This window comes from Protopterus annectens, chromosome 6.part1 (genome assembly GCF_019279795.1).
Source record: "Protopterus annectens isolate FY-2018-M chromosome 6.part1, PAN1.0, whole genome shotgun sequence".
Classification (NCBI taxonomy): Eukaryota; Metazoa; Chordata; order Ceratodontiformes; family Protopteridae; genus Protopterus; species Protopterus annectens.
Window position 1 is genome coordinate 469,796,595 of NC_056738.1, and position 14,646 is coordinate 469,811,240.

Here is a 14,646-nt window from a genome sequence, read left to right on the forward strand (position 1 = left end):
CTAGACATAGTAAGACCTTGTTAAGTTTTATTCTGGTGACTGCCAGAAAAGCAATTACTAGAAAATGGAAATCAATTCTAAACCAACCATATTTGAAGCAGTGAATATCATAATGTAGATAAAAGAAGAGGAACTGGGATCATTAGAAAAGGGTAGGAGAAAATTACATAGGAAAACAAAATCGAAAGTGTGGGAATAATACATGCAGAAAAATGTTTTGGAGGAGGAGTGAGATTGAAGGGAAGGCAGGAACTGACCATGTTGGATTGATTATATTGTACAGAAGAATATGTGATATGTAATGTTTATAACTGTGAATATATTAATATGGTTTGTTTTCTTTCATAGAAATGTAAGTTTGCCTATGTCACTAGTAATAATTCAACAAAGATGTTAATATATAGATATATATATATATATATATATATATATATATATATATATATATATATATATATATATATATATATATATATAGGGCCCCTTCACATGGTCGACCTTTCAGAAAGTTGACTTTCATATGGCCGAGACCATATGATCGACTTTCGAAAATCCGACCATGGGGAACCGCTATCTCCGTACAGTGCAGAATAGGAACATTTCCTTCTTTCGCACTGTAGTGCGATCTCGGAGTTGGTATATTTAAGTTACGGGGGGGTGCAGGGGGGCATAGTCCCCCTTCTAACAGTTTAAGGTAAGTGTTTGTTGTGTTTTATATGTTTGGTTTACATGGTAGGCTTTTCGAAAGTTGATCATATGGTCTCAGCCATATGAAAGTCGACTTTCTGAAGAGTTGACCATGTAAGGTAGACCTATATATATATATATATATATATATATATATAGTTTCACTTCAGAATGCTGAGTTTACTGAACTCGAACTTCATATGGTTGAGACCATATCATCGAGTTTTCAAAAACTCAAAATTCTGAAATGAAATAAAAAAAAGAAAAAAGAAAAAAAAAAGTCAAACACAACGTTTCTTCCCCTGCACCCCACACACCCCCTACTTAGACATACCAACTCTAAGACTGCCCTACAGTGGGGAAAAGGGAAATCTCCCGTTCCGCGCTATATCCAGAAGTGCAAAACGGGAGATCTCCCGTTTCCTCTCTATAGTGCGATCACGGAGATGGTACATTTAAGTAGGGGGGGTGCAGGGGGGCTTACCCCCTGCAGAAATGTTGTGTTTCATTTTTTTTTTTTTTTTTTTTTTTTTTTCATTTCAGAATTTCGAGTTTCTGTAAACTCGATCATATGGTCTCGACCATATGAAGTTCGAGTTTTCAGTAACTCGGCATTCTGAAGTGAAACTATATATATAAATATATGTGGAGATATATATATATATATATATATATAGCTAGATAGATATATGTATAAGGCAAAAACCTTGACATCAGAAAGGTATAAAAAGTTTTGGTAGCACATAGTGAAGGGCATTTTCTGTAAATGAGTAGGATGATACCGGGACATCCTTAGTGCGTCTCAGAAGAATAACTGGTATATTTTATTGTTTGTATGTGAAAAGAAAGTTGTTAGGGCCCAGGATACCTTATCATTTCCATAAATAAACATCAGGGTATTTTATATCTTTCTTATAATGTAGAGGGTTTTATCCAAAAATAGAACATATTCTAAAATCTCTCCATTTACTTGGTTAGTCAGCTATACTGTCTTACAAATCTCTTCACCACTGAAATCTTGCCCCTACTGCTGTTGAAGTAAGGACCTCTTTTACTGAACACAGGTGAAGGAAGTAATCTTTGTACCAAGTCAAACAGTTTAGTACCTTCATGCCAAGTTGCTCAAGGGTCATCAAGGAGAAGCTGCCATCTCTCTTGTGAGCTCATAAAGATTCTGTTAGCTAGTGAAAATCAGTAGCTTACAAAGGGCAGGGTGAAGGTGGCAGTTGACCCAGGTGCAAAGTGTCAGAGGGAGTAATCAAGAGTTTCTCCATTCTTTAATATTGTTTTCAGTACCAGAATGTAGTACAGAACTGTGTTTCAGAAGGCTTTCCACAGTAAGGTCCAGCCACTGCTCTGGTGAAAAGCTTTGTGCAAGGCTTATTTAATTGCCATGTGAAGGTTACAAAAATGCAGCTGTAAACCCTTAATGCAAACAATGTAAGCAAGGCAACTGTAACCTCCACATTAAATAAAACAGTGAAGCTGATTCAGAAAGAAAAACTTGCTGAGCAGTGTGACAGCCAAGGCACTGAATATTATAGATGCACAACAGGATAGTCATGTAATTCAAGCAGATAAACACAATAGTAGGCCAATAAGAGGTGTTGGGAGTGGACAAGACTGTTTGCCTTCATTACATTCTCCACAATGTATTAAACAGGTCAACCAGCTTGATGGTGCATCCTAGTTAGGTACCCTGACTAACAAAACATGTAATTGATAGCAAAGGGTCACAGAGAGTTAAAGAAGTGATGGTTACTTGTGAAGTTTCATAGACTTTTCTTCTCTTGACCTTTACCAGTTTAATATCTTTATAGCTCATGATGCTGAGTTTTGGGTAACCGTTTGAAATGTTGGGACCCATTAGACTGAGTTCCGAAATACAAAGACTAAATGGCTAAAAGATGGGACTTAATATACTAAGTCCAAAATGCCATTTCTCAGAATATTCCCTTTTCTCCAAGGTATGGTGATCTCAGAGTTGGTATATATGTTTTGGGGGTGTGGGAGGCTCCCCCCAAAAAAAGAAGTTTAAAGGAGAAGATCAGTTTTCAAGATCTGCTCTTCTTTGTTTTCGGTCTGTTATTTTCGGCTTATCGGCACGCAGCATTTCAAATGCCATTTCAATAGGGAGCCATAATTTGTGGGAAAGGTTTGTATATTTGAAGCTACAACCATCTATAACCATGATACAGAAACACAAAAATTAGAAAGTAAGAGAAAAGATGTAGCATGAGCATCAGTAAGTGCATGTCATTACACTGAAAATAAGCAGTCAGTAAACAGTGGGGAGGAAAAGGGGAATCTGATTGTGACAGACCCTCTGCCTAGAGTGTGGATCATGTAACCATTCCTGATTTGTGTATATTTGTTTACTCTTAAATAATCTGTGTATATTTTTTATGGATCATAAATAGATGTGGAGTTGCTTTAATTGTAGTACCAGGGTTTGATTCTCTCAGCCTACATTTGCCTACTTTGTGACCGGAAATAAGTCACTTAATCAGAGACTGGTTCTGTACAGTCTTGAAATGATGCATGTAGATCAGAATGCTACCCATGGATAACAAATACAACATGAAATAAAATATAAATGCTTGATCCCACACACTTTCTACACTGTTAAATGTCAAGGGCAGTGGCATCAGCCTCTTTGTAAACAACAAGTGCATTAATTAAAAACAGAGATTTCTATTTTCACTTTCAAAGAGATGTGCATTAAGAAGCATCCTAAACAAGGTTTGTGACTTGCATGCCCAAAGCTGCTTATGTGATGAGGTTCACGTGCCTGGATGCTTCTAGATCAGCAGATTGCAAGCTTGAGATTCAGACCTTGTCAGTCTGTCATGTTTTATGCACTAAAACTGATGATATTCGGGTCTATATTACATCACCGAACTCACAGGAGTCCAAACGATGTAATATCGAATTGTGAAGTTCGAAACCCAAAAAGTATGAAAACACAGAACAGCGATTTTTTTCCCAGGGAAAAAAATTGCTGTTCCGGTACAAAAAAAAATGTACACTTTAAACTTAATCTAATGTGGGGGCCTTCGCGCCTACAGCCCCCAACATGGGGGGCTGTGCCCCCCACACACACCCTATTTAAATATACCAACTCCGAGATCGCACCACAGTGGAGGAAGTAGCAAAGCCATGAAAATGGCCCACCGATTTTTTTCCCTGGGGAAAAAAATCGGTGTTCCGTGGCTTCACTATTTCTGTATTTCAAACATTTGGGTTCGATATTACAACATTCGGACTTCTGTGAGTTCAACGTTGTAATATAGACCCATAAAATTCTACTTTGAGTACTAATTACAGTTCCAGAAGCCTGTACTTGTTAAAAATGAGTTAAAAGCAGTAATTATGAATGGTATTATTAAGATATGTGCATAAACTATGCACATTTAAAGATTGAAACTGAATAGCAATGGGACAGTGCAAAGATATACTTTTTCCCGAGTAGTCGTCACATGGTGGGACAGCTAGACTTCCTAGGATGCAGAGAACTGAAAAACACTGGCATTCAAGTCTGTAAGGAATAAGCATAAGACAGTGCCTAAAGGCAGGAGAAGATAGGTCGCTGCTTACATACGACTAACAACTGGAACCAAGAGGCAGGAAAATGGACAGACTGGATGGGTTGTATGTTGTTTTCTATAATCGTTGTCTGTGTTTGTGGATGATTCGAAGATGAAATGGCCCCTGGAAAAACTGTCTGCATTTGTGGCTATATAAGAAGGGTAATTTTGGATTGATACAAAGGGCTAAAATGAGATTATTAAAACTGTAAATTCTGTTTTTATCTTTTAGTAAGGACAACTGTGGCAAGTTTTTTTCACATGCTAACCTCCTCTTCTTCTGTCATTGCCCCCACCCCCCAAAAATATAATAATAAAAGAGTTGAGACATGTAAGTGAACTGGAGAAAAAATGGCAATGTGCTGATTGTTCCAGGTGTTAGCAGTATTAAAGATTGCTGACCTCTGATGCTTTAAGATATTAATAGTTTACTATCAGGACTTTGAACCCTGCAACATCAAATCCAAGAATGACAATTAGAAAATAGCTAGAAAAACAAAATCAGAAGTCTGTAAGTCCAAGGTACTTGACGTCATGCTGCAGCCATAACAGGTCAATGTAGTGTCCCAACTTTTCCCAGACTCCTGTGTGTATTTTACAATTTCTTGCATTCTCTTAATTTCCTGCAGCCATCACATATCCAGAGCCGAAAAGAATCCAGTAGACTCAACTGTTTTAGAACTCTGTATAAATGTAATTGCAGCCATGTGCATTCATTCGTTTGGGGAGTAGAATTCCTTGTTGTTAATTCACGCGTAGCATTCTGCAGGTCAGCTAGAACATTTTTTTTTAAAATGGGAGAGACTGTTTATGGTTTACTAAAGTCTGCATTTGGAAGTCTGTCTAGAAAATAAAAAATCTTCCTTGTTAACCCTGAAGTACATTTTTATACTTGACATTTCCTCCATCCTGATGGTATGGAGTCAAAGACATAGCACAAAATAGAGTTACAGCTGTAAAATTTGAAACGGACATCCAGACGTTTGAGTGCTTAAGAGCTAGGAACATCCAGCAAGTGCCAGTTAGAATTTAGTAACTTCTAGCTACTGGTGTGTTTAAAATCCTTGCATTATATTCTCTTCTAAGTATCCGTCTGACAAGAAGCACAGCTTGACATAAAGTATACAGCACATAATATACTGTTTAGGAAGTATTTAAGCATTTTTTTCATTTATGTTTTTATTTATTTATTTAAAAAATAAACAAATGTTTAAATACCTTCTAAACAGAATATGATATGCTGCATACTGTTTATACATTATAAGAAAGTATGTACTGCTTTGACCTTCAGTTGTTAGCCTGTCTTCTGCTTTGAAAAATACAAACACATTTTGCTTCTTCTTCTTCCAGTCACATTTCACTAGTACAGTCTTCCAGAATTATCTGAATGGGAAATCATTTCATTGTCAAATTTATCAAATGAATAAATCAAAAACCCATGTTATCATTGCAATTAATTCATCATTTTCAGTACCATTTACGAAGCAGATAAGTGGCATATGATAATTGGAGTAGACAATAGTAGTGAAGGAGTTAAATCTCAACACTAAATAGAGTGTGGGGGGATTTGCAGCTTTACATAAAAAAGTTGTATGACAAGCAGCGGGCTGCATGATGTTGCTGAGTGGATTTGTCACATTGAGCTGAACAGGCACTGTCAAATTGTTCATCTGCTTTGCAGGGGGACCAAGGTACCTTTAGCTGGTTTCATAATTCTGTGTAAATAACTTTGTACATGTATGGTTTACTTTTGTTACTGTTAGGTACTCAAACATTCTGCATGGTTTGAATAAGGAAAAAAGTTAATTGTTGTAGGGGTGGAGCACTGGAATAGCAGTTGGATTCCAGCTAGCCACTCCCCACACTGCTTGCAAAAAGGTTGCTGCATTAGCTTTACTGTGTAGAGGACGAGTGAATGTGAAGTGAGGGACCCAGAGCTGAACGTCTGAGCAGCAGTTTTTCATGGCTTCTACACCGAGGTGCAGTGCTGTCCCATTTGCTTTATTACTTCTCAGTCTTCCTGTGCTGGATGCCCAGGGCTGGAGCTGGTTTTGGGGTTCAGCACCACAGACCACCACAAAATCTCCGCAAATTCTCACCTCTCCAGCACTTTCAGAGAAGGACCTCCCAGTGTCAAAGCAGGCACCTGAAGTTACCACTGGTACTACAACCTCAGAAACCAGCAGAACAACAGAGAAAAGTGGCAGTGGTGGAATTTGGGATCTGTTTTGGCGGAGGGATAAAAAGACAACCACATTGCCAGCTACCACTTCTGTTGCATCTTCAACCCCCACACCTGCAGCAAAGGAGAATATTGCTGACGTGGGCGCTGAGATTTTAGATGTGGCAAAAGGCATCATCAACTTGGTATGGGAAAAGGATCCAACTACACCAGTTCTGGATAATAAAATAACTGAGACAAGTAGCCAGTTAATAACCCTACCCACTGTGTTTGACACTGGCATGGACACAGTAGAAAACAGCACAGATGGTGTCCTGATTTCATCAGTACTTGAGGAAGTGGATGTTACCAGAGTGCATTCTAACACTTTGTCCCATGTGTCAGCTTTAGTGCAAGAGCCTTCACCAGATTTCCTAACTGTTCAGCAGCGTAGCAATTCCACACCTCCTACTGGTAACATGGAGTTTACTTTTGTATCTTCTTTTGGATCCTTCTTGGGAGAGAGGCAGAATGATTCCATTTTGAAGGCGAGCACTGTAGGGGAGCTTACCAGCACCAATTTTGGGAATAACGACTCTTTATCCTCTGGAAATGTCTCACAGGACTTTAAAATTAATGTGTCCTTGCATGCTGGGATCCCATCAAAGGTGGTGGATCCTTCGCTTAATATGCTATCCCACGTTGCTCTAGACATGAACCAATCAGTGAACAGTGTTAGTAACCTTAATGACCGCCAATTAAAAGAAATCATTGGTAACTTTAAGCATGATGGGATAGCAGCAGCAGCTTTAAGTAGAAAAAGTAGTGATTCTGTTTCTAATACAATTGCAACTAATTTGGTGGAGGGTTTGGTGAATGATCAGTTTGATTTACTAACCTATACTAAAAGTGCTGAAATGGTGTTAAATATTAGCCTTGCTCCATCTGAGCCAGGATCAGTGCTGGATTCTGCTCACTGCTCACCTTTGCCGCCTGATTTGCCTTTCTGTACTCAGCTGGGCATAGAGTTTTTTGCCCTGCCCAACCATATGAACCACAGTACTGAGGTAGAGGTTCAAACTGGTTTGCATGAGTGGGCGGGGTTAATCAGCTCTGCATGCCACAAGCATTTGGAATGGTTTTTCTGCTTGCTGTTTGTGCCTCAGTGCAATGCCAGTGGCCGTATAACACCACCTCCATGTCGAAGGTCCTGTGAGGTCTTACAGGATGATTGCTGGATGCTATTGGAAGAGGGCCGCCTCCCACTGTCATGTGACTCTCTTCCCGAGGAGGATACTGATGCTTATTCATGTGTGTCTGTTTACAGTACCACAGGTAAATTGCTGTTAATGAGAGTTCCCATTCTGGCAGGTAAGGAGGTGAACTTTGCTGCCTTCACCATTACTCATAAGATATGCCCTAACTAATGCACAACTGCTGACCTCTGACAGCCAGCTGAAGCAACTTGCCACATCTTAATCAAATCTTCTACAGGAAGTGTTGAGTAATTCATTCACCTTTTGCAACAACAGTTACATGTTGAATTGCAGTCTACAGGAACAGTAGAAACCATCATCTGAGATTTGTTCTGTACAAGATACATTAGAGAGGAAATACATGTAATTAGGAGCAAACTTCGCATACACACACACACACACACACACACACACACACACACACACACACACACACACACACACACACAAAACACATAGTGCATGCCCAGTATGTCTTTCACCATTAACAAGTTTATTTTCAAAGGAAACACAATGTAGTCTTATACAAGCTAGAAAAAAAGATCCAGATATTTATGAAACAAATAACATATCCTTTGGGTGAGGTGCGTCTGTCAATAGTAATATAGTTCTGACTCCTGTGCAATGATGACTCAGTTTTATGTGTGTGTGTGTGTGTGTGTGTGTATGTGTGTGTGTGTGTGTGTGTGTGTGTGACTATTTGAAAGGAATTTTGGGCTGATGCTGGAGTAAGTCATGAAGCAGCTTGCCTAAAGGAGGAATGTTTATTTGCTTTGTTCTAAAGTTTTATTTCACAAGGTTTATTGAAACCTAACTGTTGGGTCTGTATTGTACTGCACATATTTATAGCTTCAAGAATTTGAGTGGGTGAATGCTTTCCATCAATTGAGTAGTGGCCATTTAGTTTGTTGTTTCTTAGAAGTCTGGCAGGCTTAGGCTGAATCTCTTGTACTACTCAGATGGCGTTTGGAAGCACACTTTGTTTGTTATTTTTTTTTCTTAATGTGTATAGTCGAAGTCATAATGTCATCTGTTTTCCCTGTCAGTGATTCTTTTAGTTGAAAATCATGTAACTGCTTTCTGTTTGATACAGGTGAGCCGTACTGTTCATTATTCTAAAACTCTGGAGCATGTGCAGCACACAGATGTTGCTCTAAGTGCAAAGTTCACTGCTTAAGAACAAGACGTTTGTGACTCAGAATTTGGCTATAGCTGTTTGATGAGTGATATTAGAGGAGGGCAGTGTTTACCTCCCTGAGTATAAGTTAGGGCAGATATTGGTGGAAATTCTTGGCTATGACGTTACAGTGACATTACCTTAGGTAAGTATAGCGTTTTGCATGTTAGTTGCAATAAGATTGTTGTTACAGAGTATGCCACGTCTTGTAGAAGAATGGTGGTGTTCCTTTCTACATTGCTAAATAAACAGGGTGACCTCAGAGAGATAAGAACACTTTAGAAACTGTCAGGTATGCCCCCATGTGTGTGAAATCACAGTCTGTGTTACATAGCGTAGTCCTGGTTTCTCAGTTAATGTAAGCAAAAGAAAAGGAAAATGCTTAAAATAAGCTATTACAAATGTAGGCAGGTACAGTAGAATTTATTTTCCTAGATGTTTGGTTCTCTCACCAATTGTCTGTGCGTGAATTAGGTATTGGTATTACAATATTGATTTCTTTCATTCTCTCATTTCTCACACAGTCTAATTCATGGTCTAGTTCATCCACTGACACTCAGTGGATGCCAGGCAGAAAAACTAATTTTGCATGGTGCAACAATCCTTTCATCAGAGGCTACACACACACACACACACACACACACACACACACACACACACACACACACACACACACACACACACACACACATATGTCTTGGGGTGTGAGTAGAAACCGATGCACCTGGCAAAAACCTATGCAGCCACAGGGAGGACATGCATACACCACTGAAGAATAAAGTTCTGTGAGGCAACAAGTCTGACTTCTGTGCCAGAGGGACACCATGGTAGTACATTAATACTGCAGCAGCTATCTCCTTATTTAACCGTTAACAAAATACACTCCTATCCAGGCAAATAACTTTCTTTGAAAGCGTATGTGCTAGTTTCTTTCTGTTTCTACATTTCTGTTTTGTGTCCCTCTCTCCTCTGCATCTATATATATATATATGTGTGTGTGTGTGTGTGTGTGTGTGTGTGTGTGTGTGTGTGTGTGTGTGTGTGTGTGTGTGTGTGTATGCGTATTTTAATGCATATGTGCACCATATGCATGATAGTGTTTGGAAGGTGTGTTATAATTAATGGAGCAAGGTTGAAAGTTTACTAAAGATGTTAGCACATTCACTGATCAGGTACTGCACCACACAAGCCTGGCGAGCATCAGTACGGATTATGCTGTCCTTGTTATTGAAGCTCCTGATAGTTAATGCGTTCAGCTACAAGGGAATGAGCTTTAGATGCACAGCTACATCTCTGCCAGTATCTTGAGGTAAATGTATATAATAAAAGTTGAGAAATTATAAAAAGAAAACTAACATTCTGTTGGCAGTGTAGTACAAGTGCTGCTAATTCTTCTGAATTCTGTGATTTAGAAAATTTGTGACTGTGTTGGGAGCAGTCTGAGTGTCAAGAAAGGCAGAAAGCCAAGGCTTCTAGTGGAAAAAAAAACATACATGGAGCAAAGCATTTGTCTATTTTTAGCAGATATAAATTCCTGGATGCATGTAACAGGGAGTGCATATATATGGGTCTACCTCAAGTGGTCACATGCTAGTAGCTACAACAAACTTAGATGCTGCCACTTGTTCTAATTGGAAAGTGCCCTTACTCCCAGTAGCCCAATACTATTTAATTACCTAATGCTGCCACCAGCACTGCATAGTCCTACAAAACTCCTAACTCTAACCCTAAAACTCCCACACAGTCCATAACTCTAACCATAGCACTCACTTCCTGGACCTAGAACATCACTACCCCCTCCTATGTCCCCAGCCACTTTCTAATACTAAAACCTTCTCCTGCTCCTTAACCCTCAACTTGGGTCCCTCTTCCTAAATTCCCCTCCTCCTCCTTAAACTTAAGGATCACTCCCTACCATAAACTCCTACAACCGCTCACTAAAGCTAAAGCTACACTCTCCCTAAATCTAAATCTCACTGCCGATCACTGCCTGAAACCCTCATCTGTGCTCCCACCCCCCTACACCTTTCCCCCGGCTGCTGTGTTAACCTTAGCCCAAATCCACTGGTGTGTTTGGGCAAGATGCAGCAACTCTGCTCTCTCTGCAGTACTGCTGCCCCTCATCAGAACATATGTTTGAGTTTGAGCGTGAGAGGCCAGATGTGCGAGCGACAATAAACCTGAGTTCCTGGCTTTGACATAGTGGTCCACGAGCGTTTGTGATGTGGGTGCTTTTGGTAGTCTATGCATATGTAATCTGCAGATATGTGCAATGCAGTGATTATCCTGTCACTCTGAGGAAGCTTTTCATGGATGCATTATCCAGGGCATCTTCATGCCCTTAATCTGACCTTTATTTGACTTTCTTAGAATCTTGGTCCCATTACCAAGATCGTTCTCTCACTAGATATTTAGGGGTCAGAGATATACTCCATCAACCTTAGCAGAGTGTCTTAGCCTAAGAACATATCAACAGTTTCATTAGTGTCACTGACATTGAGAAATTCTGTAACCTGTTTGCTTATATCCATTCATTTGCTAAGTATATCTTACTTTTTTATACAGTTACATGATTGCTTAAGAGCATATTATAGCGAGATGAGGCACTTGTTTTGGTACAAAGGTTTTAAACATCAGTGGGTAAGAAGTGTAAAACTGAAAACGTATGGGCAATATTAATACTTTCCAGTAGTACTGCACAGACATTCCTCTATTTCCAAAATAATAAACAAGTAGAAAAGTTAAGTGCAGCTAAGCTTCTTGCATGTTAATGTTTTGAACTGTTCTGTTTTTCCCCCATTTTAAACACTGAAAAGAAGTATTTGTAGATGGCAAGTATGTAGATCTTTGGTCATTAGGTGTGTTTTTAAAGAAAATGCCCTTGTAAATTTTTGCTTATTATTTTTTTTCTGTTTCTAGCAGAATCCTTAATCCATTCATCATTTAATTAATTTGTTCATTCATCATCTGAAAACCTGCAAAATCCTGTTCAGGGTCACAGTGGAGAAGGAGCATATCCTGGCACTCCATGAGTGCATGACAGAGAAGATAGTTGTTGTTGTTTGTCTTTCGGCATTTCCCGGTTAAGGGTCGCCACAGCGGAACTCCGGTCCGCTAATGATTGGCAGTTGGTTTTTATGGTGTCGAGTTGCCAGCCCGACGCCCAACCTTCAACGAAGGCACGCCCATTCAATGCATTTCTTTCGAACGCCCACACGACCGCGGGGAGGACATGCAGACTCCACATAGAAGGCACTCCCAACCCAAGCCGCGAATTTAACTAAAATGTTCTCTCTGTCTCTGTTTTTCCTCTGTTCTTTTTTCAAATGCTGTAGCCTTAGCTATTTCACTGGCAGTCTTCTACTGTTGACTTTGGGATTAGAAAAGGGCACACACTGTTCAGAGGATCAGTAAAAGTTCATAGTAACACATTTATTTTATCATAAAGTCACAGACAGTTGTGATTCAGTCAGTATTTTCTTCTTCTTCATAGACCAGAGGTCATATCAAGCCCAGACTTTGTACATTGACTTTTGTGCTATTGGCTACAGCATCCCTTCCTGCTGTATCCTGTGTGCTTATCCATGCTGAATCCCTCTGTTACAGTACTGCTATGATTTTGTTCAGAGCAGAGATTAGGAATCTATTGCACATGCTTCTGAGCTTTTACAGAATAAGTTTCAGTATCAGACATGCATATCATTTAACTTTAAAAGAAAATCATGAAACTAGCTGAAAAGCTAGATTTGGGCAGTAAAGACCACTTTGCCCATTTCCTTACTGCTGGATAAACTGCAGGACCCACATAAATAAATACATGTTTTCTCATCCTCTGCAGAATATCTATTTAGATATGAGGCATTGTCACCATTATGGGCTTGTGACTAACAAGTAGGAAAATTGTATGAGACTATCCTAATTGTGCTGACCTCCTAGAGAAGATTTAAAACAGATGCCATGGTGGTAGATTTTCTTAACGCTAATCCAGTGTGCCATACAGATTGTTATTCTATACCTGAATCTTCTTTCATTGAAGTGACTTATTTATATTTGTATTATTTATATGTTTATTTATTGATACCTAGGTACATGAACTAGTACTTCTTGTTTGGACCTTTTTCAGTCTTGACCAGGGCCACAAGGGCAAAGGTCAGTATAATAAATCTATATCTATATCTGTATCTATGAGTAATTTATTCCAGCCACTCAACCACATATTTTTGGAGGTGACAGGAAGCCAAGAGTGCTCAGGAGAAAATCCCATAATCCCCACAGACACAGGTGAGCATACAAACTCCACAGAGATAGTGATAGATGATCTGAACTGAATTCTAGACCCTAGTGCCATCTGCGTTGGAAAAACTACAATGAGATTTGGGCACTCCCTTCTGTAATAATACTAACTAGATTTGATAATGTGACTCCATTTTTGTGCATTGCCCAGAAGTGGTCTGCTGATAGCGTTTATCAGTTTCACTGTTTTCCACCAACTTCGATTTCCGTCCGTCATGATAAGTTTGCATTATGGCTAAAAGCTCCAGTATTGCTATCACTCTAGTCAAACATAAAGTAAGAAATGCAAAAGCATCTTTCTTCCAGAACAGTACAGGTTAGGTAAAGACTGGCTCTCTAAAGTCAGTCTTTTTATTTTGTAGATGAAAAGCAAAAAAAGTCATGAGTGCCCATAAAAAATTCTAAAAATAAAATAGTCTGGCAGTGGTGATTTCTCATCCCCACCCCCTTTAACATCTGCACAAAACCTGTAGTTGTTTTTCAGTAAAGAAGCTGCATAGATGAGAAATGTAAAAAACTGTACAAAAACTGCATTTTTTTCAGTCAAGATGTGAAATACGAAGAACTGAAGTTGTTTCTTTTTCAGTAAAAATGCGGCAGAGTCTGGAAAGTTAAACTGTTACCCCCCCCCCCCCACACACACACACACACACACACACACCATTCTTTCATTTGTTGGAAAATAATATATTTTCCACTAAAGTAACAGAGTGACATGAAATTCTGAGTGGCCCCATTAAGTTACATTTTTTGTCAGTTGACTCCTGCCAGAAGTGACCCACCATGTCATCATCCCACTGCCAGAATGTCAGTAGAACATTGGCTGCATAAAGCTGTAGTGCAAGCAATGAGACGCATGAGATAAATTACCCAATTATGAAACAAGGTAAGCACAGCACAACTTGCACTGACAAAGATATTAAAACAGTTATTACTACTTTGAACTAAAATATAATGCTTGAAGTCCTGTATAACTTGTTCTGACAGGCTTGTTATTTCTGATATGTATAACAGTTCTTGTTGTTTTGAACTAAAAATGAATGTTTCTAGTGTATTTTACTGTAATTTATCACATTTTCCGTGTTAAAAACGGTTTGCAAAAGCAGAATTTATTTAAAAATGGCAAGTGGTTAAGTCTTGGCAACAGAAATGCTCACTAGTGTTAAACTTGAATGTTTCTATAACACACCTTTTTGTTGTACTTTTTATTTTTATATCAGAGCTGCATGTTGTCACATTGATGGTATTATATTTTAATTGCATTTTGTATCTTGCCTTTTTCCTAGAGAATTTTGGACAATGCCAGTAATAATGGTAGCCCAAAGACACAAAATCAGGGACATTTTTAAACCTAGTTCACATAAACATATTAGACAAACATGTTTTGCATTAGCATGTAATTTAAGAAGAACTGTGAAATTCTTGTTTGTTATGTATTATAGGCTGACTGTAATCTTCAGCGATTTACTAGAAAATCAAAGATTT

General features: G+C 38.9%; 1 protein-coding gene across 4 annotated transcripts in view; it reads left to right on the forward strand.

The window, feature by feature from the left end:
* COL18A1 (collagen type XVIII alpha 1 chain) overlaps nucleotides 1–14,646 on the forward strand; it is a 1,701,455-nt gene that overhangs the window by 765,155 nt on the left and 921,654 nt on the right. For 2 of the 4 annotated variants that reach the window (XM_044075900.1, XM_044075901.1), the window contains exon 1: nucleotides 6,160–6,909. The exons of 1 other annotated variant lie outside the window; for it this stretch is intronic. In XM_044075900.1, coding sequence (XP_043931835.1) covers nucleotides 6,237–6,909 — 673 coding nt within the window. In that variant the 5' untranslated portion in view covers nucleotides 6,160–6,236. One more of the 4 variants, XM_044075902.1, reaches the window with a different exon arrangement.